The following is a 24,049-nucleotide window of genomic DNA, read 5'->3' as shown; positions in this document are numbered from 1 at the left end:
TTGACTTGGGTGACCAATTGGGACTCAGAGTGGGCAATCATCCCAGGGGATGGATCACTTTTAGGCAAGAGACATGTAGGGAGCTGGCTGGCAGCTAAACAATTCTTATTAATAAATCCATTTTGTGTTCATTAATGAAGTCTGTGAAAGTGCATATTTACATCTTGTTGTTTTAATATCTTCTCCAGATCTTTAATTGTTTTTGTTGATTAGTACTTGATGTTCAACAGGTTAGATTCTTTTGAAGTCTTCATTTCTGCTTTCTTCCACTTCAGCCAAACCCTTTTGGCTTCACTTTAAGACAGGTCTGTATCCTACAAAGTGTTGACTTGTTTCTGTTGTGCAATTCTCTCGTTGCCCTCCTTGTGGGGTCTCTCAGTGCCCTCCTTGTGGGGTCTCTCAGTGCCCTCCTTGTGGGGTCTCTCAGTGCCCTCCTTGTGGGGTCTCTCAGTGCCCTCCTTGTGGGGTCTCTCAGTGCCCTCCTTGTGGGGTCTCTCAGTGCCCTCCTTGTGGGGTCTCTCAGTGCCCTCCTTGTGGGGTCTCTCAGTGCCCTCCTTGTGGGGTCTCTCAGTGCCCTCCTTGTGGGGTCTCTCAGTGCCCTCCTTGTGGGGTCTCTCAGTGCCCTCCTTGTGGGGCCTTTCAGTGCCCTCCTCGTGTACCTCAAGCCTGCACATTACACGGAGCCTCCCAGACCACCTCCTAGTCTACAATGTGAGTGAAGGTACCTTTCGAGCATTTCGCTCACCCTTCTTGTGGATTCCTACCAATGGGTCTTGCTGTGTACTCTCCGTTGTTCCCCCACTGTGTAACCGGCCACATTTTCTGATTCAACATTGATCACAGTCTGACAATATCTTCATATCTTAAATGGGTCTTTTCGTCCACAGAGGCTGATGAGTATTCCTTTTAGACTTACATTAAAACAGGATACTCAAGTGTCGGTTAGAAGCAGTGTCAGGAAAATGTAGCCTCGCCATCAGATATAAAGGTGCACTTTCACAGACGTCATTAATGAACACAAAAAGGATTTATTAATAAGAATTTTTCAGCAGCCACATGGCAGCCCCATAAAGGCTAGATTTATAATTGTCCAACTCTCATTTTATGATTGGCTAGAATTTAGGACTCCGTAAATTAGTTATTGAAGATTATATAAAGGAGTTAAAGGAGAGGGATGTAGTGATCGGCCTGTGGGTGGCACGGTAGCACAGGGGGTAGCACTGTTGCTATACAGCTCCAGGGACCCGGGTTCCATTCCCGGCTTGAGTCAATGCCTGTGGTGCGGAGTCTGCACGTTCTCCCTGTGTCTGCGTGGGGTTCCTCCGGGTGCTCCCGTTTCCTCACACCAGTCCTGAAGGACATGCTGTTAGGTGAATTGGAAATTCTGAATTCTTCCTCAGTCTACCTGAACAGGTGCCGGAATGTGACGATGAGGGGCTTTTCACAGTAACTACATTGCAGTGTTAATGTAAGCCTACTTGTGACAATAAAGATTATTATTATTACTATGGACAACACAGTCAAAAAAGTAACCTACCTGTTTGTGGCCTACACATTAATAAATAAATAGCCAGTAGCCATGGAGAAATAGCCAGGACAAGATAGAAAGAGGAAAGCGAGGGAGGATCGGGGGGTAGCAAAATCCAGCAAGAAAAAATGTGGAGCAGCAGTGAAAAAGGGGGGAAGGGGGGGGGGGGGGGGGGGGGGGGGGTGAAGACATACGGAGGATTGTGCTGAGCCAGACAGCGACAGACTGCAAATAGAGAGACCTAAAAAGAAACCTTTGTGACTGTACGATAAATGAAAACGAACAGCAATGTATATAATTTTGAAAATGCCAATAAAAGATTATTTTTAAAAAGAAAGGTTCACCTGGCTTGGGTGACCAATTGGAACTCCGAGTGGGTAATCACCCAGGAGGTGGAGCCTCTTTTAGGCACGAGACATGGAGGGAGCTGGCTGTGGCTGCTGAAAATTTCTTATTAATAAATCTGTTCAATGTTCATCAATCAAGTCTGTGAAAGTGAGGCGGCACAATGCACAGTGGTTAGCACTGCTGCCTCACGGTGCCGAGGACCCAGGTTCAATCCTGGCCCGTGTGGAGTTTGCACATTCTCCTAGTGTCTACGTTGGTCTCACCCCCACATCCCAAAGATGTGCATGGTAGGTAGATTGGCAATGCTAAATTGCCCCTTAATTGAAATTTTTTTTTAAAAAATGCATGTCTGTGAAAGTGCATCTTTACACTTTGCTAAAAAAGAAATCCGAATTTAAAAATGGAACCAAAGTAGTTCAATTGGAAGCCAGTCAGGATACATTCTCAAATCTCTCCAAATAGGGGTTTAAAAGAACAGTCAAACCACTTTGACCACATTCAATGTTGAAACCCATCACAAACTCACCATCAGCAGTTTCCATTACATTACTGTTAAAACCACGAGGAACTCCACGGACTGAGGAAACTTGCGGCCGCTCAAAGTGGGTGACGCGCTCTGAGGCACCAGTGGTCACATCTGGCGGTGCTGAGTGGTTATCTGAATAGAATGTAAAGAAAGTATTAAAACATTGGCTATGTTACCCAATGAGAACTAAACACTTGGTACATTCCATTTACAGCAGACCATTGGGGGAGATGGTGGCATGGTTGTAATGTCACTGGTCTAGTAATTCAGAGGCCTAGGCTAATATTTTGGGGACACAGGTTCAAACCCCACCAACGCAGCTGATGGAACTTAATCTCAAAAAAATCTAATCGTGACAATGAAACGATCATCAATTGTTGCAAAAACCCAACTGGCTCTCTAATATCCTTTAGAGAGGAAGTATATCTGCCATCCATACCTGGTCTAATTTACATGTGACCCCCAGATCAACAGAAATGCAGTTGATCCTCAACTGCCCTCTCAAATAGCAAGCCACTCAGTTCAAGGGCAATTAGGGATGGGCAACAAATTCTGGCCTTTCCAACAATACCCACATTCCACAAAAGGAAAAAAAGTACTTTCCCGAACAGTTTTCTCCTCACTTCTTCATGAGGAGGTACATTCAGCTGGTGGGAGCTGGCTACACTCCAGGAATTTGCCCAGCAGGTTTTCATAATCATGTTTAAATCTTGACAGCGACTGCCAGTATGCTCGTGGCACAGTGGTTAGCACTGCTGCTTCACAGTGCCAGGGACCTAGGTTCAACTCCGGCCTTGGGTGACTGTCTGGGTGGAGTTTGCACTTTCTCCCAGTGTTGCGATGGTTTCCTCCCACAGTCCAAACATGTGCAGGTCAGGTAGACTGGCCATGCCAAAGTGCCCCTTCATGTCCATAGTTGTGCAGGAATAGGGAGGGATGGGCGTGGTGGGGTATACCTGGGTGGGGTGCTCTTTTGGAGGGTGGGTGCAGACTTGATGGGCTGAATGGCCTTCTTCTGCACTGTACGGATTCTATGGATCAAGAGAGTGATCAGAACAGGGCTCAATACTTTCCTCGTCCAACATCAGCACACATTGACTTATGGGGAGGGGGATGCATTCAAAACTAGGGCCCATAAGTGTAGTTAGTCACTGTTAAATCCAGAAGGAACTCAGGAACTTAACTCAGAAATTGGTCAGAACATGGAACCTGCTACCACTTCAATACAAAAGCAAGGATGCAATGTTACAAGTGTGTAGAGCACTGGTTAGGCCACAGCTGGAACTGTGTGCGCCGCAATGGTCACCACATGACAAGAAGGGCATAATTGCTGTGGAGAGAGTACAGCGGAGATTTATAAGGAGTATTACCAGTGCTTGAAAATCGCAGCCTAGGAAAGATTGGATCAACTAGGACCGATTTCCTTAGACTAGAGGAGGCTGAGGGATTACTTAATTGAGTTGTACAAAATTATGAAGAGCCTAGATGGGGTAGATAGAATTCACTGCCTGAATTGGGGGTTGAGGCAGAAATTCTCAACTCATTTAAAAGATACCTGGATTTGCAACTGAAGTACGGATGTGGACTAAATGCTGGAAAACAGGATTAAATTGAGCAGCTAGTTTATTTTCTTTTCCTCTCTGCCTTTGGCTGACACGGACTAGACGGGCTGAATGGTCTCTTTTTGTGCGGTAACATTGTTATGGTTCTAAGTTTCAGTGCGGTGAATAGGGTGGCACATTTAAGGAGAAGCTAGACAAGTATATGAAGGAGAAAGGAATAAAAAAAGATTTGTGCAATGAAGTAAGGTGGAAGGAGGTTTGTGTGCAGTGTAAATTATGAGCACAGAATTGCTGGGCCAAATGTACTGTAAAATTCTTTTGATGAAACTTTTTTTGATTTGTACAGCAGAGCAACTCTGTAAAATACACTCACTGTATTTAGTATACAGACTAAGTCTAGGTACTCAGCGTGTAAATGTTTAACGTTTAAAACTGTTTCTCAATTGATTTTAATCTTTATCTGTTTGCGACACAGAACATGAATAAAAGTCTCATTCCATATAATGTACTAAGATCAGAAGGACTGCGCATTCACTGGAATTCCTTCCACTCAGTGACATTCTCTGTAGGTGGGCTCAATGAGCTAATACAGAAAGAGTCTAAATTGAGAACATGACATCCACAGCAGAAGGGATGCACCATTTATCTTTCGACTGGCTGACCATCTTCCACAGTAAGTATGATACAGCAAGGATTCAGCCATTCTCCCTCATGACGGCTCTTTGAAAGAGTAACTCGATTATTCTCACTCCCCTGATCCTTCCCCACAGCCTTGTAGATTTTCCACAGCCTTGCAGAATGTCCCCCTTCATGTATATGTTGCTTTTGAAAGTTACTGTTGAATTTACTTCCACCACTTTCTAGACAGTCAACTCCACATCCTAACAGGTTGCCGTGCAATTCTTCCCCCCACCCCAGCCCCCTATTCATGTCACATCTCAAATTTTGCCAATCACCGTAAACCTACGTCCCCTGGTGACTGAACCTTCTGACACAAGAAACACTTATTCATTCTTTTGCTATCAAAACTCTTCATGATTCCGAACACCTCGATCAAATCTCCTCATTACCGTCTCTACTCCAATGAGAACACAGTAAGAAGTCTTACAACACCAGGTTAAAGTCCAACGGGTTCAAATCGCTGAAACAACTACACAATGACATCAATAAGTTCCATCCCACCATCAGACTCACCATGGACTACTCTCCAGAATCAGTTGCATTCTTGGACACACTCATCTCCATCAAGGTCGGTCACCTCAGCACTTCGCTTTACTGCAAGCCCACGCATAGCGTCATGATGCTTCACTTCTCCAGCTTCCACCTTAAACACATCAAAGAAGGCATCCCCTATGGACAAGCCCTCCGTATACACAGGATCTGCTCAGACTAGGAGGAGCGTAACAGACATCTACAGATGCTGAAAGATGCCCTCGTACAAACGGGATATGGTGCTCTACTCATCGCTCGACAGTTCCAACGCGCCACAGCAAAAAAACACACCGACCTCCTCAGACGACAAACAAGGGGCACAACCGACAGAGTGCCCTTCGTCATCCAGTACTTCCCCGGAGCGGAGAAACTACAACATCTTCTTTGCAGCCTTCGACACGTCATCGATGAAGACAAACATCTTGCCACGGTCATCCCCACACCCCCCAGTACTTGCCTTCAAACAACCGCGCTACCTCAAACTATTGTTTGCAGCAAACTACCCAGCCTTCAGAACAGCGACCACGACACCACACAACCCCGCCATGGCAATCTTTGCAAGGACGTGCCAGATCATCTACATGGGTACCACCATTACACGTGAGAACACCACCCACCAGGTACGTGGTACATTCTCAGACAACGTTGTCTACCTCATACGCTGCAAGCAAGGATGTCCCGAAGCGTGGTACACTGGCGAGACTATGCAGACACTGCGACAACGGATGAATGGACATCGCCAGCAGGAATGTTCCCTTCCAGTCGGGAACACTTCAACAGTCAAGGACATTCAGCCTCTGATCTTCGGATAAGCGTTCTCCAAGGCGGCCTTCAGAACGCGCGACAACGCAGAATCGCCGAGCAGAGACTTATAGCCAAGTTCCGCACACATGAGTACAGTCTTAACCGGGACCTTGGATTCATGTCGCATTACATTCACCCCTCACCATATGGCCTGGGCTTGCAAAATCCTACCAACTGTCGTGGTTTGAGACAATTCACACCTCTTTAACCTGTGATTATCCCTCTCTCCAGTTGCTCCATCTGGACCTGTAGACTTCATTACCTGGTGTTGTAAGACTTCTTACTGTGCTCACCCCAGTCCAACGCCGGCATCTCCTCTTCACCCTTCGCCAAGGTTTGGAAATCCTTACCAAAGTGTGTTGACTAAAATAGTTGAAAATACTCCAACTGGGAACTTTCAGTATCGTATAAAAGTTTAGCATAACCTCCTTGCTTTTGCACTTTTGCCAACTTTTTATAAAACCAAAAATCCCACATGCCTTTTTCGACAGCCTCTTCAACTAGTCCTGCTACCTTCAAAACTGTTTACTTTCAACCCGAGTCTCTGTTCCTACATTCTCTAATTACAATATTCTGTTTACATTGCTCTTCCTATTTTTCTCATCACAATGCACCAATTCAATATCTGCGTTAAATTTAATCTGCCATGTGTCTGCCCATTTCAGCAATATATCTGGAGTCTCTTCACTATTTATTGTATTTCTACGGTTTGTGTTGTCTGCAAGATGGCATTTAAAATTCTCTCTTCCTTGCTCAAGTGCAGATCATTTCTATAAATCAAAGAGCCATGATCCTAACACCGACCCCTAGGGACATGACTGTACATGTCCCTCCAGTCTGAAAGACAACTGTTCATCGCTTTCTGACGTATGCAGCCACTGATATCACGTTTAGTCCCATGGCTTCAATTCTGTTAATAAAGCTATTATGTGGTAATTTAGCAAATGCCTTTTGAGAAGTCCCTCTGCATTTCAACCACATTACATCAAACCTCGCCACCATTTAAAAAATTTAATCAAGTTAGTCAAACACAATTTGCCGTCAACAAATTTATCAATTGTCAGAGAAAACAATTTTGTCTCTCAAAGTTTTTCCACCATGCTGCAGGCTGACTGGCCAGCAGTTGCTGGTCTTACCCTTTGCTCCACTTTTGAGCAGGAGTCATGCATTTCTAAACCTCCAATCCTCTCTCATCCGTATCCAAGGATGATTAGAAGGTTGTCCTGCAATTTCCATCCTTGAATCTCTCAGCATCCCTTCCTTTTAAAAAAAATAAATTTAGAGTACCCAATTCATTTTTTCCAATTAAGGGGCAATTTAGCATGGCCAATCCACCTAGCCTGCACATCTTTGGGTTGTGGGGATGAAACCCACGCAAACACGGGGAGAATATGCAAACTCCACACGGACAGTGACCCAGAGCCAGGATCGAACCTGGGACCTCAACGCCGTGAGGCAGCAATGCTAACCACTGCGCCACCGTGCTGCTTCAGCATCCCTTCCTGACTTTAATAACTTGAGCACCACTAACCAATTTTAATTTTTTTATTATTTCATAAGATGTTTGTGTTGCTGGCCACGGAGTGGATTTCTCAGCAATTTCAGAGGGGCAGTTAAGAGTCAACCACATTGCTGTGGGTCTGGAGTCACATGTCAGCCAGACCAGGTAAGGGTGGCGGATTTCCTTCCCTAAAGGGCATTAGTGAACCTTTTTACGATAATCAATGATAGTAACATGGTCATCATTACTGAGGCTAGCTTCATTGAATTGGACTTAAATCCCACCAGCTGCTGAGGTGGGAGCATAACTCGTGTCCCCAGAGAAATAGACTGGTGCTCTGGGTTACTGGTCCACAGAGTCCCTACAGTGCAGAAGGAGGCCATTCAGCCCATTGAGTCTGTGCTGACCTTTTGAAAGAGCATCCTATATCTTGGCCCACTCCCCTGCCCTATCCCCACCTAACCTTCCCACCTTTGGACCGTGGGAGGAAACCGGAGCATCCCATGCAGACACTGGGAGAACATGCAAACTCCACACAGTCACCCAAATTGACCCTGCGTCCCTGGCACTATGAGGCAGCAGTGCTAATCACTGTGCCACTCTAACACTGCACTATTGTTCCTCTTTATCCAGTTTCAATCAATCTACTTTCACTACCCTCTCCTCCTTCACTCTAACATTATGAGCATCCTCCTCTTTAGTGAAGAAAAGTATAATTCAAGTCCACAAGCATTACTCTCTGAAGTTATTGTATCTTTCTACAAAATTTGCCTTAAAATCTGCTCCGTCCTCCTTTTCACAATTTGCTTCCGTATTGTATACATCCAGCAGTCTAATAGCTCCTGTATTGTTCCCTAATTCAAACCAAATAATACAGGAGCTCTTGAAAATAAAAATATCCACCCACACACACGGCAGATATAAATCAAAGCTGAACTACTCAAGTGTGACTTTTTTTAAATTCCAAATCTCAGCAATGATGCCATAGTCTGAACAATGGGGAGCACAAAGCAAACAGGAAGGCGATTTCATATGGAAAGGAAAAAGGAAACACAAAGATACTACCTCAACATCCTCTTCAATTTTCTCCACTTCCAATCTTACATGGCGAACACAAGATGGATAATCTGATAATCTCTTTACAACTGCCAGGTATCCAGTATTTTGCACAACTCCCATACCCATGCTTCTTTCACCCCCCCCCCCCCCCCCCCCGAAAACCCTTTTTGAAATACCCATGTTTTCATCACTTGTTGATCGTATCGTTGAGCATGGATTTTTTTCTTCAGAGAAAATAACTGAAAGCAACTATTTTGCATCAGCACTTCTTATATTTCATGAACAATTTAAGAAACAGAGCAGAGCAATCCCACAACCAATGGATGAGACCTAAACTCTGCAATCCTGCCCCATCGAGTTGTGAATGGTTGTGGACAATTAGACAACTAAGGGGAGGAGGTGATTCCACAAAGACCTCCTCCTCGTCATCAATGATCAGGGAGCCCAGTACATCTGTGCAAAAGACAAGGCTGAAGCATTCGCAACAATCTTCAACCAGAAGTGCCGAGTGGATGATCCATCTCAGCCTTGTCATTGAGGTTGCCGGCATTGCAAATGCCAGCCTTCAGCCAGTGCGATTCACTCCACTTGATATCATGAAACGACTGAAGATATTGGATACTGCAAAAGCTATGGCCCTGACAATATTCCAGCAGTCGTAACGAAGACTCATGCTCCAAAACATGCCGGATGTCTAACCTAGCTGCTCCAGTACAGCATCTGCATCTACTCCGGCAATGTGGAAAATCTTCCTGGTATGTCCTGTTAGAAAATCAGGACAAATCCAACCCAGCCAATTACTACCCTGTCAGGCTCCTCGTAATCATCAATAAAGTGATATACGGGGTCATCAACAGCACTATCAAGCGATATTTACTTGAAAAAGAGGAAAAATTTGTACAGACTGTATAGTTGATTGCTGGAAAGTACGTTTCCCGGGGTGTTTATTCACTGTAACCAGTTTTAATACAAGTTTGTAATAAAATATATTTTTCAAAAAGAGGTATTTACACAGCAATAACCTGCACACTGACATTCAGTTATGTCAGGGTCGCTCAGCTCCTGACCTCATTCCAGCCTTGGACCAAACATGAAAAAAAGAGCTGAACTCCGGGGCACGACGGTGGCGCAGTGGTTAGCACTGCTGCCTCACAGCACCAAGGACCAGGGTTTGATCTCGCCCGGATCACTGTCCGTGTGGAGTTGGCACATTCTCCGCGTATCTGTGTGGGTCTCACCCCCACAATTCAAAGATGTGCAGGCTAGGTGGATTGGCCACGCTAAATTGGTCATTAATTGGGAAAAACGTAATTGGGTACATTACATTTATATTTTTAAAAAGAGCTGAACTCCAGGGGGGATGAGAGTGACTGTCCTTGACATCAAGGCAGAATTTGACCAAATGTGGTATCAAGGAGTCCCAGCAAAGCTGGAGTCATTGTGAATCAGAGGGAAAACTCTCCACTGGCTGGAGTCTAACCTAGCGCAAATGTGGTTGTGGCGGCTGGAGGCCAATTGTCTCAGTCATAGATTCATATCATAAAATCCCTATCATATCATAAAACAGTGCAGAATGAGTTCAGTCAGCCATCGAGTCTGCAACAACCCTCTAAAAGAGCACACCACCCTAACCCACTTCCCTGCCCTATCCCAATAACCCCTTAACATAACCTAACCTACAGTTAGTGGGCAGCACGGTAGCATGGTGGTTAGCATAAATGCTTCACAGCTCCAGGGTCCCAGGTTCTGTTCCCGGCTGGGTCACTGTCTGTGCGTAGTCTGCACGTCCTCCCCGTGTGTGCGTGGGTTTCCTCCGGGTGCTCCGGTTTCCTCCCACAGTCCAAAGATGTGCGGGTTAGGTGGATTGGCCATGCTAAATTGCCCGTAGTGTCCTAAAAAGTAAGGTTACGGGTGGGGTTGTCGGGTTACTAGTATAGGGTGGATACGTGGGTTTGAGTAGGGTGATCATTGCTCGGCACAACATCGAGGGCCGAAGGGCCTGTTCTGTGCTGTACTGTTCTATGTTCTACACATCTTTGGACACTAAAGGGAAATCTAGCATGGCCAATATATCTTTGGACTGTGGGAGGAGACCAGAGCATCTAGAGGAAACCCATGCAGACACGGGGAGAACGTACAAACTCCACAGAGACATTCACCCAAGGACAGAATTGAACCCAGGTGCTTGGCTCTTTGAGGCAGCAGTGCTAACCGCTGTGCCACCATGCTGCCCAAAGTCACAGGACTTTGTTGCAGGAGTACCTCAGAGGAGTGACCTAGGCCCAACCATCTTCAATTGCTACATCAATAACCTTCCCTCAAACATAAGGTCAAATGATTGCACAATGTTCGGGACCATTCACACCTCTTTAGATACTAAAGCAGTCTCTTCCTTCTGCAGCAAGACCTGGACAAAATGCAAGCCTGGGCTAGTAATTGCAAGTAACACTTGCACCACGCAAGTGGCAGGCAATGACCATCTCAAATGAGAGAGAATCTAAGTCATTGATATTTAATGGCATGACTATTGCCCCACGATCAACATCCCGAGGGACCAGAAACTGTACCAGCCATGCAAATAATTTAGCTACAAGGGTGTATCAATGGCTGAGATTTCTACAGAGTAGCTCATCTCCTCACTCCTCAAAATATGTACCCCATCTACAAGGCACAAGTCAGGAGTGTGACTGAATATTCTCCACTTGTCTGGATCAGTTCAGCTCCAACAAAACTGAAGAGGCTCGACACCATCAAGGACAAGGCAACTCCTGCTTGATCAGCACCATATCTACTGCCTTAAACATTCATTCCTTGCACTATGGCAGCAGTGGGTACCATCTACAAGGTGCAGTGCAGCAATTCGCCTAGCCTCCTCCAACACCACCTTCCAAACCTGCAACCTCTCATCACCTAGAAGGACAAGGGCTGCAGGCACATGATAACATCATCCTCCAAGTCTGAACATGGAACTATATTGCCTAACCTTCACTGTCACTGGGTCTACATCATTGAACTGCCTTCCTAACAGCACAGTGGGTGTTCCTACACCACATACACTGCAACGATTGATTGCAGCAGCTCACCAACACCTTCTCAAGGGCAATGAATGATCAGCTGGCTTTGCCACCACCCCATGAAAGAATTTTTAAAATCCAGACAAACTAAGATAGTCAGTAGTTAATACGCATATTGTTTTGGTTATATATTGCACTAGAAAGGCTGCCGGAGATTCACCAGCTTTGACAAAGTCACACAGATTCGAAACATTGGCTCTGTTCTCTCTCCACAAACCTGCTGAGATTGTCCAGCATTTTCTGTTTCTAGTCACCAAGATGCTGCCTGGGCTGGAGCATTTCAGCTATGAAGAGAAGCTGAGGTTCATCGCCTTAAGAGCAGAGAAGGCTGAGGGAGTATCTGATCAAGATGTTCAAAATTATTAAGGACATAGATAGGGCAAATAGGACAAAGCTTTTCCCTTTAGAGGTGTCAGTGACTAGGGGGCATAGACTTCAGGTAAGGGGCAGAACATTTAAAGGGGATTAAAGGAAAAACCTTTTCACCCACAGGGTGGTGGGAATCTAGAAGTCTCTGCCTGAAAGGGTGGTAGAGGGAGGAACCCTCAACATTTAAGAAGCATTTATGACTCGGGGGCGGCTTGTGGCACAGTGGTTAGCACTGGGACTGCGGCACTGAGGACCCGGGTTCGAATCCCGGCCCTGGGTCACTGTCCGTGTGGAGTTTGCACATTCACCCCATGTTTACGCGGGTTTCACCCCCACAACCCAAACATGTGCAGGTTAGGCAAATTGGCCACGCTAATTGGAAAAATAAATAAATAATTGGGTACTCTAAATTTATTTTTAAAAACATTTAAGAAGCATTTAGATGAGCACTTGAAACGCCACAGTATACAAGGCTATGGATCAAGTGCTGGAAAATGGGATTAGAATAGATAGGTGCTGGATGGCCGGGCTTTTGCTGTGTTAAAGATTTATCCAACTCGTGCTCCACTGAAGAACAGAAATTTTCGCATCGCACCAGTTACACAAACAAGTTGTTTTTTTAAAACTCAAAATATAAAATAAATGATTCAATATCATAGAATTTACAGTGATCAAAGAGGACATTCGGTTGTTTATTGTTGGTGGGTGTAAATTTGGGAGAAAATGTGAAAAAGGAGGAGAATAAAAATATTTTCTTAAAAAGGAGACCACTGAGTCTCACCGGCCCTTGACAGAGCACTCTACCTAAGCCCAGGCCTCCACCCTATTCCTGTAACCCAGTAACCCGACCTAACCTTCGGACACTAAGGGGCAATTTAGTGTAGCCAAAGTACTTAACCTGCACACCTTTGGACTGTGGGAGGAATCTCCGGAGCACACGGAGGAAACCCTCGCAGGCACGGGGGGAAAAGTGCAAACTCCACACGACAATCACCCCCAAGGCCAGAATTGAATCCGGGTCCTGGAGCTGTCAGACAGCAGTGCTAACCACTGTGCGTGTGCTGCCCATGTGTCTGGGAACAACATTATAATGGTGCCTTCTGCTCACAGGTATTTCAACTAAAACATGTCACAAAAAAACTTGTGAAAACCAATGAAACATTTAAAAAATTACATTTAAATTCACACAAAATTTATTTTTAATACAATGGACAGGCAGAATTCCTTCAAAAGAAAGACGGCCGTTACTAATAAAAGTAATTTGCATTGACTGTTTGATTTAACCACATCATTAACAGAACCTTCTCTTCAACCAAGTGCTAAAGCTTAAAACAAGGCAGCACCATGAAGCAGTGGGTAGCACTGCAGTCTCCCTGCGCCAGATCCCAGGTTCAATCCCGGCTATGGGTCAATGTCCATGTGGAATTTGCACATTCTCCCCGTGTCTGCGTGTGTTTCGCCCCCACAACACAAAGATGTGCAGGGTAGGTGGATCGGCCACGCAAAATTGCCCCTCAATTGGAAAAAATGAATTTGGTACTCTAAATTTATTTTTTTAAAAGCTTAAAACAAGTCATTCCGTCCCTTTATTTTTAAATATAAATTTAGAGTACCCAATTATTATTTTTTCAATTAAGGGCCAATTTAGCATGGCCAATCCACCAAACCTGCACATCTTTGGGTGGTGGGGGTGAAACCCACGCAGTCACGGGGAGAATGTGCAAACGCCACATGGACAGTGACCTGGGGCCAGGATTGACTGCAAGTCCTCGGCGCCATGAGGCAGCTGTGCTAACCACTATACCGCCATGCCACCCCATCCCATCCCTAATGATAAGTTTAAAATTCATGTGTACTGTGTGGTGCCAACATACAGTGCTGTGAGTGGTAAACGGATTTGTACCCACAACACTGTACATAATAGACATTCTGTTCTCAGCTGTGCCCGAATAGGCCAAGTACTTCCCTGTAAGGGAATACCCTATATCAACTCACCTTTTTCCAAAGATCCAGACTCTTTTAAAAAATAATAATTTGAGCTTTTAGCCTTCGCCACACATCATTATTAGCTTACAAAACGAGGGTAGCTTGCCCCGTCCCAGAATTTGGCATTCATGCAGGCTGGTCCCAAGAAGCATGTACGCGTTGTGTGCGTTGCACAAGTGTTATCACACAATGTGTGCGACAACATCAATAACTTTAAGATGTGCACATCATGGGATTTTGGGACCCACCAACAAGGCCAAGTCCCCTTTTTACAAGTCTGAATGAGTAGAAATCAACAAGCCAAGATAATCAGGGAATTCTTTCAGATCAGTGGAAACCAGTTAAAGGAAAATAATTTTAAGAGTCTCTCGGTATTCAGTAATTCAAGTGACAGATTGAAAGACATGCACAATATTTCGCAAAGATTCTTCATGGGAATCCACTCACAATTCGACACGGTGATGGTTCCAGGGAGGCCCGGCCAACCACACCCAAATGCTCTGGACATGCCCCAGACTTGTCAGGTACTGGGCAGCCTTCTTTGAAGCAATGTCCAAGGTTGTGAGGGTGAGGGTGGAGCCAAGCCCACAAGTGGCAGTCTTTGGGGTATTAGAGCAGCCAGAACTATTCATGGGGAGGGGAGGCCTCCCTAATCGCACGCTGAAGAATCCTGCTTGGCTGGCGATCAGCAGCGTCACCCAAAGCTGTCAGAATTTCTCCACCTTGAGAAAATCAAATTCACCAACCGGGGATTCGAAAAGGGCTTCCAAAAGACATGGAAGCCTTTCACCAACTTGTTCCAGAACCTGTTTGAAGCCAACAGCCAATAGAGAGAGAGAGAGAGAGCAAGAGCGAGAACAAGGCCACAGAGATAGGAAACTACGACAGGGACAAAGCATCTCAGGTCAGATGGGGGCCCAGCACAGGCCGAATCAACCTTGTACCGGGAGGGACCCCCGCCCAGCCCCCCCCCCCGGACAGGAAAGTTGGGGGGGGGGGGGGGGGGGTGGACAGAGACGGAGATGCGGTACGCCACAAGTAATGCCTCCCTTTCCCACCATTGCTATTCCTTTAGTTGCGGCTGACACAAATCACAAATAAGTAAGGAAAACCCTGTAAATACGCAAGACAAAGCAAGATGCGAATGAAATACCTAAATAGTAGAGGGGCAGGAGGGTTTATTTTTGAATTTTGATTTTTTTTTGGGAGGGCGCCATTCCTAGTTAATATATGGTAATTTTGTAAACTCTGTAAAAAAAACCCACAAAAATCTCAAGAAAAATATTGACACAGAGGTTAAACTGACCCAGTCAGGCCATTGCTAACATCAGAACTAGGAGTAGGAGTTGGCAATTCAGCCCCTCGAGTCTGCTCCGCCAGTCAATGCGATCATGGTTGATCTCATCTTGGCCTGACCTCCACTTTCCTGCCCGTTCTCCGTAACTCTGCAACCCATTACTAATTTAAAATCTGTCTATCTCTTCCTTAAATGTATTCAAAGTCCCAGCATATTGCTGTTTATAATAAAAAAAACAAGTTGTGGTTTCGTATTGGCATACAAGTCTTAACATTTGCTAAAGAGTCTGTCTGATGTCGGAAAACATCATTCTGGGATAGTGAATTTCACACATTCACAACCCTGTGAGAGAAGTAATTTCTCCTCATCACTGTTTTAGATCTGCTACCCTTCATCCTAAAACTATGACCCCGAGTTCTAGATTACCCCACAAGAAATATCCTCTCTACATCTACTTTGTCAATCTCCATCATCTTATGTACCTCAATTAGATCTCCTCTCATTCTTCTAAACTCAAGAGAGTAGGCTTGAACTGCTCAATCTCTCTTCATACAGCAAACCCCTCAGCTCTGGAATCAATCTAGTGAATCTCCTCTGAGCTACCTCCAATGTAACTACATCCCTCCTCAAGTAAGGGGACCAAACTGCCCACAATATTCTAGCTGTGGTCTCACTAATGTCTTGTATAGTTGCAGCAACACTTCCCTACTTTTATACTCTATTCCTTTAGCTATAAATGCCAAAATACCATTTGCCTTCCTCTTACCTGCTGTACCTGCATATTAGTTTTGTGAGATTCATGCACAAGAGCACCCTCTGCATCAAAGCACTCTGAAGTTCCTCTCCACTTAGACAACAAGTTGCCTTTCTATTTTTCCAACCAAAATTGATTATCTCACACTTATCCACGTGCCGGGGTTCTGGCAGGAAACAGCATTTCGACAGCACTTCAGTTTATTGGTATGTGAGTTAAGTTTAATGAGGTAAAGCGATAAAGCAGAGAAACAACCAAAAATACTGAGCCAACTGTTTTTGATATTATGTTCTAAAGGGTTGCCAGCTTGCTTCCACGCAAAAAGAAATCGGCATTTGCTGGTTGGCATTTCAATTTGCAGTCACTCGCAGTGCAATCCATCATGCAGATTCTAATCACAAAGCAGCCACATGGATGCTGCCGTTCTATCCACTTTGAGAAATACATTGGCCTGGATTCTGTGATCAGTGGCGAAGACATGGCCCTCGCTTTGTCAATTTCCAAATTACATTGATCAATTCTCAGACAAGAAGCCAGGAAGAAAACTATACTGTTTACCCTTTTGTGTTTTTTATACATTTTTACAGAGAACAAAATAAAGATTGAAACATACAGTTTAGAAATAGATCATGAACAAACTTTCAAAACATTAAATTTACCGCATTAAGTTGGAAAATCTGACACTATGCAAATATCAAATGTGTTTTCCGACATCAGACAGACTCTTTAGCAACTGTTAAGACTTAGTATGCCAATACGAACCCACAACTTGTTTTTTTATTATAAACAGCAATATTACAGTAAAAAGGGGGAAGTTCTAATCAGTTCGGTGATTTCTAATTGACTGCCATCAGTGGGGACTTCAACAGTTAACGAAGCATAAAATTACTGACAGCAACTTCTGGACTTCCATGTTCAGCTGCATTTTGTGTGGACCCCAGAAGGTGCTGACAGTTTCAGGAGAGCAATGACGGCAATTGGTGACGGTTTTGCCATCATTACAACCGTAAGATCCAGCCCACTATATCTAGTGCAAATGAAAAAGTCATCAATTGCAAGACCACAGATTTATTTTTTTAAATTTAAAAAAAATAAATTTAGAATACCCAATTCATTTTTTCCAATTAAGGGGCAATTTAGCGTGGCCAATCCGCCTGCCCTGCACATCTTTAAGTTGTGGGGGTGAAACCCATGCAAACACGGGGAGAATGTGCAAACTCCACACGGACAGTGACTCAGAGCCGGGATTGAACCTGGGACCTCGGCGCCGGGAGGAAGCAGGGCTAACCCACTGCGCCACCGTGCTGCCTCCACAGATTTATTTTTAAAACGTTCATTAAAAACCAGTGCAAACAATTTTAAAGACAGCCGGAAAAAAATCACCCTAATTCATCTCCAGCACACATTTTTGATAGCAGTACTAGTTATAAGAACCCCACAAGGCCTTTACAATAACATTTGCCTTGGTGGTATGATACACATACATGTTTGGTCTGTGAATGGGCACAATACTAGTTGCATTATATCAATCAACTCAGTCATAATACAAGCACACACATTAACTGCAATCCTCACTTTGAACAAAATAAACAAAAACAAACTATCCTTTGTTCTTGAAAAGCCACAACACAAGCAAACAATGTACACAGCTTTTACAGCTAAGAAGCGGAAGGAAGGTCAATAAAAGTTTGTGAAAGCAACATACAATCTGAATGAAGATGCAAACTTTCAGATGGATTTATTCATGTCTTGTTGAAGTTGTCGAAGACATAAGTAAGGCCACACTTGGAATACCATGTACAGTTCTAGTCACCCTGTTATAGATAGGATATTAAACTAGAAAGAGTGCAGAAAAGATTTACTAGGATTCTACCGGGACTTGATGGTTTGAGTTACAAGGAGAGGCTGGATTGACTGGGACTTTTTTCTCTGGAGTGTAGGAGGCTTAGAGGTGATCTTACAGAGGTCTATAAAATAATAAGGGGTGCCGATATAGTCAACATCTTTTCCCAAAGGTGGGGGGAGTCTAAAATTAGAGGGCAAAGGTTTAAGATGAGAGGGGAGAGATACAAAAGGGTCCAGAGGGACAATTTTTTCACACAGAGGGTGGTGAGTGCCTGGGGAATGAGCTGTTGGACGCACTAGTAGAGGTGGGTACAATTTTGTCTTTTGCAATGCATTTAGACAGTTAAATGGGTAAGATGGGTATAGAGGGGTATGGGCCAAATGCGGGCAATTGGGACTCGCTTAGTGGTTAAAAACTGGGTGGCATGGACAAGTTGGGCTGAAGGGCCTGTTTCCATGCTGTAAACCTCAATGACTATGTTTGGCTGAAAGGCAAAGAAAATTGCTAACAATGAACATGATCGAGACTGGGAAACTGTGCATTTCATTCCCAAATCGAAACAGTTAATATAAATTATGAACAGCAGTAGCCCCAGCATTGAAACTTGTGTGTCACCACTTTCCACCTTCTGCTGTTCTGAATAGCTACCTTCGCCAGCTGTCTATTGTGCAATTTGTCCCCTCACTTCAGATGTTCTGATGTTATTTATTAGTCCAGAAGGTGGCACCTTGCCAAAAGTCTTTTGGAAATCTTTACCCTGTCTACCCTCCCAGTTACGAAGTCAAGCAAGACTTCCTGCCTTGGAAATCCATGCTGATTATTCATGGTTATATTTTGGATTCTGGATGTTTTTCTATTTTCCTCTGCACCAGGAATTTTATTATTTTTTCCTACCATAGACATTTAAAAAAATAAATTTAGGGTACCCAATTATTTTTTTTCAAATTAAGGGGCAATTTAGTGTGGCCAATTCACCTATCCTGCACATCTTTTTCAGTTGTGGGGGTGAGACCCAGACACAGGGAGAATGTGCAAACTCCACATGGACAGTGACCCGAGGCTCGGTTCGACTTTGGGACCTCGGCGTCGTGAGGCAGCAATGCTAACCACTGTGCCACAGTGCTATCCCGCCTGGGAACTAACAATTACAGAAAAACTCAGCAAGGACAATCCTGAAGGAACTTTAAAAATATGTGGATACTTCAGGAGACTGAAGGATGCTTGGCTATGGAAAATGAGCACACAATGCCCATGTTGTAATGGATGATTCTACAATAGTTCTTTTGCTGTGTGCACGACAGTGTTATCTTTTAATGACAGAGAGGGAAGTGCTATTTAAAGCTGTTCCCACTCAGTGCATTACAGTCAGCAAACTTTTCACCATAAAGGGAAGTGTAGATGTTCCAAATAAATTTGCACTCTGCCTTTAGAACTTGAACTATTACCAGTTTTCCAACCTCCAACACATGCAAGAAATCCAGGTTTCTCTCAAATAGAAGACCCCCAAAATGGATTGTCGTAATTACCAGTTTCATTTTAAATATTTTAAATGTTGTAAATATTTACTCTCTAAATTGAAGGGGGGGGGGGTAGCTTTTATTTTGGACATCATCAGGAAATTGAGTTCAAAGCACGTTAGATAAATTAAGCTTCAAGTTTCCACCAAAATTTATTTCCATAATCACAAACATAAAATAAGGCACTGTAACAGTACCTAATTTTCTTCTCTTCTTTCCAGTAACAAATATTTTTTCATCTATTTGACAAGTGGTAACCTGGCATAGTTTATTCATATACCTAAAACTGGGCTACTAACAAATCATCCAGACTTGCTTTGTCGCAGGCTTCAAAAGCTTTGAGTCATCAACACGAAACGTTAGCTTCCTTCCCTCTCCACAGATGCTGTCAGACCTGCTGAAATTGTCCAGTATTTTGTGTTTTTGTTTCAGATTCCAGCATCTGCTATAGTTTGCTTTTATTTTAAAAATAAGGAGTCGTCGTCCCCCCCCCCCCCCCCCCCCAAATTTAGGATGGAGAGGAGGAATTTCTTCTCTCGGATGGTCGTTAATCTTTGGAATTGCCAACGAGCAGGGGAGGGTTCAGTATGAAGGGTTATAGGGAGGAGGTCAGCAGGAAAGTGGAGTCATGGCCACAGTAATATCAGTCATATCATCTGAATGGCAGAGCAGACTCGGAGAGACAAATGGTCCACCACTGCTCCCAATTCTTAGCATCAGCAACTCATAGCAAGACCTTTCCAGTTCATACAAATTCTCCCATCTCAAATCATGTATTCAAGTAACTAAAACTCTTCATTCTGCTTTAAGAATGAAGTTGTACTTTCCAAAACTCCAAACTTTAACTTAACAACTTTTTCCTCACCATTGGAAAATGTCAGTACAAATCCTAAAATAACATACTAATGTAGGATTAGTACTAGATCTATAAATTCATGTGGTTAGGAGAAAGTTTTTGACACAAAAGTTGTCCTCCAAAGAATCCTACAAATGGCGGCTAAAAGGAAATAAGATGGGCAGCATGGTGGCGCAGTGGGTTAGCACAGCTGCCTCACGGCACCAAGGTCCCAGGTTCAATCCCGGTTCTGGGTCACTGTCAGTTTAGAGTTTGCACATTCTCCCCGTGTTTGCGTGGGTTTCGCCCCCACAACCCAAAGATGTGTAGTGTAGGTGGGTTGGCACGCTGAATTGCCCCTTAATTGGAAAAAGATTAATTGGGTACTCTAAATTTATTTTAAAAAGGAAATCAGATCACTGAAAAAATCTAAAACGACATAAGTAATGGGAGGAAAAAAAGGAATAAGTTTAATTTACTAGAAAAATATGCAAACAGGGCTGAAAAAAGGATGAGCACAAGCATTAGGTTCCAAATGATAACTTCTTTCAGTTACAAGGACGACACAAACAACATGCTCTCTTTCAATCATGATAACCCAAGTAAAATTGATGACTTCAATATAAAGGAGCAGGAATTCCTAACAGTCAAAAAGGTAATAAAACAAGTCAGTTCCTACAAATAGATGGTGTTTCTCCCACTGCACTGAGACACAGAACAGAAGACATGTGAGGCACTGATCGAGATAATGAATATTAGGGAAGTCCAGAAAACAGGAAAGAGAAGTAATAGGGAGGAACATTAAGCATGCAAACTTGGTGGAAAGGGAGTGTAGGGGAGCTGGTTTGTATGTGTTCATAGGATGAGGGAATCGCTGGCTAGGCCAGTATTTATTGTCCACCCCTTATTGTCGTTGAGAAGGTGGTGGTGAGCGGCTTCTTGAACTGCTGCAGTCCATGTGGAGAAGGTGCATCCACTGTACTGTTATTGAATTCCAGGATTTTGACCCAGTGACAGTGAAGGAATGGCAATATAGTTCCAAGATTGCCACACCCAACAGCAGCATCCTCATGGAAAAATGTAACAGAGAGATATGCGGTATCTGAAAATATAATATAGTCAGTATGGATTTGAAAAACGAAGACCATGCTTGATTAACATAATTGGAATCCAACGATGTAACAGAAAAGTGTAGAACGGGTAAATGCAGCAAATGAAACTTATTTGTAGTTCCAAAAAGTCTTTGATAAAATACACATAGTAGGCTCATGACTAATGTCAGAACATGTAGCATTAGGGCACAAGTTGCAGAAATGGAAAGCAAGCTGGTTGCAGACCAGAAAACAGAGAATAGAAATTAGAAGTAATTATTCTGGTTGGCAAACACTGGGAAGTGGAATTCTACAAGCCTGGTCACTATTTACATATAAAATTCAAACTGGGAAATCAAAGTACAATTTAAAATTAGCAGATGACACCTGATTGCTGGTGTGGTGAATGCAGAAGAGAATGCTGACAAAATACAGAAAGACATTGATAAATGCGCAGAATGGGCAAAAACAATGAGGCAGCATATCTTGGGAGGAAGAATAAGGAGGCCACACAGTCCTTGGAAAAGAAGTGCCTAAATGGGGGTCAAGAAAATAAATATCCCATTTACATATTGACAAATAATTAAAAGTAGCAACATAGGTTAAAAAGCAAACTAGGCACTGGGGTTATTTTCAGAGGGACAGAATTGGAAAGTACAGAGGTTGTGTTGAACTTCCAGAGAACCTTGGTAAGGCCATATATGGATGGGCAGCACGGTGGCGCACTGGTTAGCATTGCTGCCTCAAGGCACCGGCGCCCCAGGTTCGAACTTGGCTCTGGGTCACTGTCCGTGTGGAGTTTACTCAATCTTCCCGTGTTTGTGTGGGTTTCGCCTCCACAACAGAAAGATGTGCAGGGTAGGTGGATTGGCCATGCTAAATTTTTTAAAAGGCGATATATGGATTACTATGAAGTGTGGGAAAATGGGAGAAAGCCCCAAAATGGTAGGTGATTAGAAAGCATTTCTTCACTCCGGTGCAGGCAACACTCAAACCTTGTGCTGCTCGTCATTATATTGATTGCAGCACCCAGCCAGGGCAAACCTGGGTAGGGGGCATAAAATTGTGAGGGGCGAGAATGAGCACTGTGTTAATTAAAACCAAGCTGTACCTTTTCAAGGAGCAGGTGCTGAACTTCACTCCACAAGTGACTTTGACATGGGAAAGATGCATGTATGACACAGCACAATAGGAAGAGGGCTCCAAGCACTGTAGCTGAGGACCTGGATGCACTGCTGAATGGAATGATCTCTTGCCCGTGCAGGTCAAGGTTAAGAACGCATCTTCAAGGGCAGCATGGTGGCGCAGTGGTTAGCATTGCTACCTCACGGCGCCAAGGTCCCAGGTTTGATCCCGGCTCTGGGTCACTGTCCGTGTGGAGTTTGCACATTCTCCCCGTGTTTGCGTGGGTTTTGCCCCCACAACCCAAAGATATGCAGGGTAGGTGAATTGGCCACACTAAATTGTCCCTTAATAGGAAAAAATGAATTGGGTACTCTAAATTGTTTTTTAAAAAACGCATCTTCAAATGCCACTGACCCCACAACTTGCCTCACAAACTGCTCAATGTTCCCCAGCCTCATCTCTCACTCCAACCAACCATCGCCATGACTCACACCTCACATTTACACTTTCCTCACCCTTGCAACTTAATAGTGCTACAAGCCTTACACCCACGTCTCTCAACTTGCACACAATGCCAGCTATTCCACCATGACAGCCACACCATCCAAACAGATTCCACCATACTCACTGAGGCCCTCCCCTCTCTCTTGTGAGGACAACGTGGTTTAAAACTGAAGGCAACAGCAGATAACCAGTGGGGAACCTGCACAGCAGTATGTCCTTTCCCGAGGAAACTGGGCTTGCCATCTTTGCAGTGGCCGTGACTCAGATTGTGGGGTTGAAGCAAGGGGCTGAAAGGATCAAAGAAATGATGGTATGTTCAAACGATCCTGTTTCTCACATCCCACTTCTCCATCAACACACAATCTCTTCTGATTCCCATGTTGTACATGGTGAAGTCTGCACTCACCCTTGCTTTCACCCTCTTCCATCACGGTAAATTTACCATTCTGCTTTTCTTCTTTCAGATACCCATTATATCACCCTGCCAGGCTCTTCCCACTCAGGCACCACGGCATGTGAAAAAGTGGCAAATGATGAAACACCGTCATTCACTCCCACATTCACAGCCACCATCTCAGATAGCACAGGGTGACATCTGCATCTGGTGTGTTCCCAGGCAGGAATGGCCTGCAGTCAGGGCAGGAGAAAGGATAGCACAGGTGCCAGCTCACCACAGGGTTATGTTGCACAAGAGTTTATCATAGAATTTACAGTGCAGAAGGAGGCCACTCGGCCCATCGAGTCCGCACCGGCTCTTGGAAAGAGCGCCCTACCCAATGTCAACACCTCCACCCTATCCCCATAACCCAGTAACCCCACCCAAAACTAACGGCAATTTTGGACACGAAGGGCAATTTATCAGGCCAATCCACCTGACCTGCACATCTTTGGACTGTGGAAGGAAACCGGAGCACCCGGAGGAAACCCACGCACACACGGGGAGGATGTGCAGACTCCGCACAGACAGTGACCCAAGCTGGAATCGAAACTGGGACCCTGGAGCGGTGAAGCAATTGTGCTATCCACAATGCTACCGTTCTGCTACTGAGGACTTTGAACGGGTGGGGTACAGGAAAGTGCTGGTGGTTATGTTTGGTGCCAAAAGGCTGTG

General features: G+C 44.3%; 1 protein-coding gene across 3 annotated transcripts in view; it reads right to left on the bottom strand.

Annotated features, from left to right (window-relative positions):
- The window catches only part of LOC119959312 (disco-interacting protein 2 homolog A-like), a 304,446-nt gene that overhangs the window by 103,416 nt on the left and 176,981 nt on the right, over positions 1–24,049 (bottom strand). For all 3 annotated transcript variants that reach the window (XM_038787623.1, XM_038787632.1, XM_038787638.1), the window contains exon 6: positions 2,403–2,534. In XM_038787623.1, coding sequence (XP_038643551.1) covers positions 2,403–2,534 — 132 coding nt within the window. The remainder of the gene's footprint in view (positions 1–2,402; positions 2,535–24,049) is intronic.

This window comes from Scyliorhinus canicula, chromosome 2 (genome assembly GCF_902713615.1).
Source record: "Scyliorhinus canicula chromosome 2, sScyCan1.1, whole genome shotgun sequence".
Taxonomy (NCBI): domain Eukaryota; kingdom Metazoa; phylum Chordata; class Chondrichthyes; order Carcharhiniformes; family Scyliorhinidae; genus Scyliorhinus; species Scyliorhinus canicula.
This window is presented reverse-complemented; position numbering and strand designations above follow the sequence as displayed.